This window comes from Nicotiana tabacum, chromosome 14, assembly GCF_000715075.1.
Source record: "Nicotiana tabacum cultivar K326 chromosome 14, ASM71507v2, whole genome shotgun sequence".
NCBI classification, from domain to species: domain Eukaryota; kingdom Viridiplantae; phylum Streptophyta; class Magnoliopsida; order Solanales; family Solanaceae; genus Nicotiana; species Nicotiana tabacum.
In genome coordinates this window covers 112662038-112668460 of record NC_134093.1, presented here as the reverse complement: position 1 = coordinate 112668460, position 6423 = coordinate 112662038, and the positions used below count along the sequence as shown (strand labels likewise).

At 37.6% G+C, this 6423-nt stretch overlaps 1 protein-coding gene across 1 annotated transcript; it reads right to left on the bottom strand.

Annotated features, from left to right (window-relative positions):
* Window positions 1–1352: 1352 nt before the first annotated feature.
* Window positions 1353–4843, bottom strand: LOC107773887 (putative inactive disease susceptibility protein LOV1). Its single transcript, XM_075229890.1, has 3 exons — window positions 4720–4843; window positions 3491–4555; window positions 1353–3343 (listed from the first exon to the last, which is right to left on the bottom strand). The coding sequence occupies exons 2-3, from the start codon at window positions 4497–4499 to the stop codon at window positions 1692–1694; spliced, it is 2661 nt and encodes an 886-aa protein (XP_075085991.1). The 5' UTR covers window positions 4500–4555; window positions 4720–4843; the 3' UTR covers window positions 1353–1691.
* Window positions 4844–6423: the final 1580 nt, after the last annotated feature.

Below are 6423 nucleotides of genomic sequence, written 5' to 3'. Positions count from 1 at the left end.
CAAAAAGGAGAAAATTATTGGCTTGAGTAAGTTTTGTTTTGCTGATTGACAAAGGAACACATGCATGAACCAGGTCCATACACATTGTATACACGGCACAGGTAGATTCAAGCACAAGGCATGCATGTGAAGGGGATAAGCATAAGTAGCTATATCTGATATCTCCTGAACGAAAATGTTGCATAATTGATAAAGAGCATAACTCCTTACTTGAAGAGAACTCTATCCTAGATAAGGGATGCGTTAGAAGTTGAAGATAACTAGAACCTTTTTACCAAGGAAGAGTAAAGCATTAGAACTCTAGTCAGTTCTTATTATACTAACTCTATATATATCATTTGTGTTCTCTTTTACAGGTGACAGATAAACATTGAAGTTAAGCAAGAATTGAGAGCAAAATGGCTAGGCATTTTGCACGCAATTCTTGTGGGTTTCAAGTGTGTGAGCCTGAAACTACATGAATCAGATAAACTAACCAGTTCCAAGTGTCTGTCTTTTATTCTAGTTCAATTATAGTAAGGCTTTTGAGTTGTACCTTTTAGCTTTCTCTAGAATCATTTGCACTAGGTAATTTGAGTTGTATTTTTCAAGTTAGAGTTAACTTGAAGTGATTTAGTAAAATGTTGGAAAAAATGCTACTGGGAAGCAGGTCGTGATTTTTTTTATCTTTTGAGCCGTGTATTTTCCACGTAAATATACTTGTGTTCTTTACCTTCTGCATTTATTATTCCGCAACTATAGTGTAAGGAACTCGTAGAAGAACCAGGTAATTCTATAATTTGTGCACACGAAAAATTGGACATCACACAAATCACCCCCTCCCCTTTTTGTGGTATTGAAGTATAAAAATATCATATTTGACTAGACACGATTTTTAAGAAAGAATTAAAGACTTATTTATGATTTTAAACATGTCTATCACAATATTTGTATCGGAAAAAGACTTTTGAAATTTGTAATCTTATATTTTCAAAACATTTATGCACATAATTAAACATTTGTCATTAATGTTAAAGTAAAAAGGTTAAATTAAATTGTGTTCAAATTTAACAAGAGTATCTTTCCTTGCTCTGAGGAATGCCCGGTTTAACGAGAATTATCTTGTTGGTTTTTAGAGTCATCTCGGGATCTTTGGTTTATGCCATATGCTCCAAACTTGAATTAACTTCCTTCTTCGCCAACGTCGATTTCTCACTCAAGAAACTGGCGAAAGTCCTTTCCTTCATTCTCTTTGAAGCTAAACTAATTAAAAATAAAATAAATTCATATAAATTAAAACTGAGGAAGTAGTGCAAACAAAGAAGGAGAAATAAAACAAAATTTAGAAAGATAGCAAAAGGGAGAAGTGGATGTAATGTATAAAATCTTGACTTCTTCAATTTGAAGTTAAGGATTCTGATGTTACAATTCATCGCAAAGAACTAAGATGGGTACAATGAAGAACGACGTATTGACATACAAGTTGCAATGACCTAGAAAAGCTCATAATCGATCTTCAAGTATCTCCCACCAAAGGCGGAGCCAGAATTTTAAACTTATGGAATTGAGATTTTAATCGTCTTAAATTAGTGGGTTCTAAATTAATAATTTATACATATTATAAAAATTTTAAGACAAATACAAGGTTCGAACCAAAGCTATTGGGTTCGATCGAACCCGCTCTCGGCGCTCTAGCTCCGCCCATGTGACTCTCACGAAGCCTTTCTACAAATGGTTTGGGCATCTTTCTCGTCTTGAATTCTTGAAGATAAAGCAAGATCTTTTAAACGATCTGGGAGCTTTTTCAGTTTTTCGCAGTTATCGATTATGAGATGAGAGAGCATGGGCATGGCTGAATTTTGTGCCATCCATTCATTTAAGAAGAATAAGCTTGAGAGTTGTAATTGTTTGAGTTGGGGAAAACCTGAAGCAGAACAGACCATCTTTGTCCCAAGGAAAGCATCATCGCGGAGTACTAGACGCCTTAGATTACGAAGATTCTCTAATATTGGCATGGGATCTTCCTTTAGTTGAGTACTACTAAGAACCATCTCTGTGAATCTTTGTGAGATCATATTGTGTGGGGGAAGCTGGTCAATGTAACCTTCGAAGGAAAATTTTGGTGGACCTCCTCGGCACGTCAATAATTTCCGGAATACATTGTGCCTTGCTTCTGTGTAACAGTCAAAGTTCTTTATTTCAATGGATGAATGTAGCCATTTTTCTGGAGCAGTACTACTTGACATATGGTTGGTTATCGACTCAAGATCCTCAAGATTTTCTTCAACCTCTACATCTAGGTACCGGAGTTTTGTCAAATTGAAGAGATCCTGGATTTCACACAATTTGGAGGTGAAGTTCTTTAGTGTCTGAAGCTCTGCTAATCCATCCAATCGAAGTTTTTTCCCATTTTGCGCTTGGAATGCTCGTGGAAGATACAAATGTTGTAGCCTTCTCATTCTCCGCAACACATCTGGAATGATAATGTTGCATGTATCTTTGATTCTCAAATCAAGGACTTCCAAGTATGACAAGTTGCTAATATATGGCGACAACTCCTTTAGGATGCATCCTTCAAAACTCAGATACCTCAACAATGGTAAAGCAAAAATACCTCCCGGGATTTTTCCCTTACGAAAATCTATCCTGTCGAAATCAAGAATCCTTAACGCCTTAAATTTCTTGATATCCGACATTATGGACGGCCATACAAACTCTTCTAGTTGTTGATGCTCATGTGCCTTGATGATTCGAAGACTCCTAAGGTTTCGAGCTAATTCAGGGGTGACACGGGAATTAAACTTCCCTAGATAAATAACAAGCCGACGTGTATTGCTAAAAGAAAGAGAAGACTGCAGGGTATTGTCTCCAGTTTGTAAATCCATGACCTTCAAAATGTCTCCCTCTTCCGCTTTTGAGAGACACATATCTCCCATCAGTCCAACTAGATGGCAAGACTTGAGCTCTATTATTGTCTGTCTCACACCGACCATACCCTTCTGTGCTAGACCCATCAAATGTTCCTGTGTTAGGTCCAATAGTGTCCTCTTGCTTCCACAATCCCCTTTTGAAATCAACCCCTCAATTGTCCATAAGTGACACAACTTCTCTGGTTCTATTTCTGGATCTTCTCTAAAATGGCCCAAGTAAAGGAAATATGGTTTTAAATCATCTGACAACTCAGCATAACTTGGAGCCATAACTTGAGAAAGATATGGCCGGGCATTTTTCTGTACCATCTCCCATTCACTTGCACTCTTTCCTGCTAACAATTTTGCAAGTGCTATAATCGCCCCTGGTAAACCTTCACACTGTTTTACCATTTCCCTACCCATTTTCTCCATTGTTGATTTCATTTCACCTCCTGATCGATAAAGAAAGACATGTTTTAGCACACCATTTAATTACTCTCTGATATTGAACTAAATAAAAAGTTACCCTACTCTATAAAACTAATAGTACGTTAAGAATATAAATGCATATCTATTCTTTCAATTGTAACATAATATACCTGGTTCATTTTCCGACCAAACTATCCTTTTAAGCAACTTCCAGCTGTTTTCTTCTGTTAAAGGCCTCTTTTCATGCACATAAGGCGTCTGTTTTATAGTTTTTGCAACTTGTCTTGCTCGAGTAGTAACCAATATTCTGCAACCTTTAGCTCCCACTGCCCCACGCAGCGTCTGCCAATCCTCAGTTGAGCGTACGTCTTCCAGAACAATCAAGCTCCTCGATTTCTCCAGATGTTGGCGGACAAGTTCAATCAAATATTCTGGTGGCGTATGAGCATACTCTTCTACAGAACCCACAAATGATTCCATAGCATGTAGAAGTGCGCATTCGAGATTGAAGTTTTCAGATACACAAATGTGGAGGCGGTGGTCTTTGAACTCGTCGACAACGCTGGTGTCATTACATATTGCATTAGCAAGAGCCGACTTGCCTGTGCCACTAAGGCCCCATATGGGAATTACTTCGAACCTGTTTTCGTAACCCTCTGATCTATCTAGCAGAGCTCGTAAAATTGGCTCCTTTTCTTTTTCCAGCCCAACTGTCTCGTCGTCTTGCTTGTATGCAAAGTTTTGCCTCCATAGTTGACAGTTGTTGTACCAGCTATTATTGCTTTCAAAATGAAAACCAGCGATCCGCTGCAGGACTTCCGGCGAAGCAAAGTGGTTGATTTTGGCACATAAACTTGTGATCTCAGACATGGCCTTCTTCTGGGCAGCACCGCTATTGAGAATTTTGAAAGGCAAGAGCATTCCAGATGAACCTGCGGACCTGGATCTTGCCATTACACCATATGTTTGGACAACATCTTCGATGCGATAAACGAGCTCTTCAATTTCCTTCGCTTGGTCACTGGGCATCTGACCATCTTTTGTTAGCATCCACTGCAAATTCTCCACTGATTTAACTGAGTTGTTGATTGCTGTGTATGCCCCAATTAGTTCTGTTTCTTCAGCCAAAGTCAACTGTCTAAGCTTTTTGATCACGAAGACGAGGGCTAGTTTCGCCATTCCCTGGTCCTCAAAAATAATTCCCGGCCGCTTAAGAAATCAGCTTCTGCTTCTTCCTGAAATTAAATCTCAGATCAGTTTGCAACCAAGTCAACCGCGCGCACAATATCTCAAAAGAAAAATGAAAGATATGGGAAACACCAACTTTTTGGGGGGGGGGGGGGGGGGGTTTGTCTGCAGCAATGGATTGAGGTACTCAGCCTAGTTGCTATAAACTGACCAAAGATAGATTTATGCACCGCACTGTCTCTGTTTGATCTGCCTGGTGTTCTGTTTTCCACAAAATGTTATAACCTGGATTGGTAAATATGAGTACATATTATTACTACACAGCAATCAAGGTCATTTTAGAGATTTAAATTAGTGTAAAGGGCCAAAAATGTCTCTCAATTATAGGAATAGAGCATTTGTACTTCTTTTGAATGTAAGCTCCAGATATACCCTTATTATTAGTAAATTGATACAAATTTACCCCTTAACTATGAGATACAGAACATTTTTGTCCTCAGTTTGAATTTGGTCCCAAGTTTCTTATTTTTACCCATTTAAAATATATTATTATTAAGATGGAGTTTCATCATGCAAGATAATATATAATCTTAACCCCAAATATTTCTTATAAAAAATTAAAATAATTACAAAGAAGAACACGTCGGATGCTTTCCCTATCCATTTAAGCCTATATTTTATTTTATTTTTACCTGAAATAGCCTTATCGTAGATAATATTTAAAAATAAATTCACTCATTAAACTAACACATGTGAAAAGACCTAATTCTCTCTCTCTCTCTCTCTCCACCGGCCTCTCTCTGCCCCTCTCTAATGCTTCTCTCTTCCCCCTCTCTAATACAGTGATTTGAAATTTTGAAACTCAAATCTGAAAATTTATTGTATACGGTCGAGATTGAGTTCGCCTACGACATGAAAGGACAGGCTCGGAACATGACAATGCAAGACTAAAGATCGGCCCCGAGTCACACCGGGCTAGAACTTCTGAGCCTGTCCTTTCATGCCGTAGGCGAACTCAATCTTGACCGTATACAATAAATTTTCAGATTTGAGTTTCAAAATTTCAAATCTCTGTATTAGAGAGGGGGAAGTGAGAAGCATTAGAGAGGGGAAGAGAGAGGCAGGTGGAGAGAGAGAGAATTAGGTCTTTTCACATGTGTTAGTTTAAGAATCCGGAACCAAAATCTGGTTCTTTCGGACTCAAAGAACAAAAATATGTGAAAAAATACATAGTGGCCAGTTAAGTATAGCGTCTTTTTAAAAGACGCTATATATATATATATATATATATATATATATATATATATATAGCGTTTTTCACTAAAACTCTATATGTACTATGTGAGCCCACAAATAATTCTTCTGGGCTTAACTGACATAACAATAATTTAACTGGGTATAGCGTCTTAAGCTAAGACGCTATACCTCAAATAATTCACCCCCCGGACTGGTTTTTGTCTTATATAAGGACGTTAAGGATTTTGTAAAAATCCATTCATAAATACTCTCAAGTGTTGTGAAATTTTTCTTTGTTAAGTTGTTTTGCATTTTTTCATAATGTGTGAAGAGCGAAGAATTAGGGTTTCATTATATTGGGGGAGGGGGGGAGGGATGAGGTTGTGGTGGCGAATAACTCAGTAAGCTATAGTTTATCTCCACAGTCTCATGTTAAGTTGCCACTTACAGTGGAGTACGATACATTAGTATCGTTGTTATGTAAAAAAATGAGTGTGAGCAAACGTTCGGTGAATCTTAAAATAACAGGAAGATATTCATATTCTATGACTCCGCAAGGGGTTGCTTGTTATGCTGGGTTTAACATCAAAGACAATGAAACTTTGAGAGATTTTTTGAGGACTCTGGATGAATACAGGGAATTTATTATGATTAAAATATTGGAAATGTATTTCAAGGC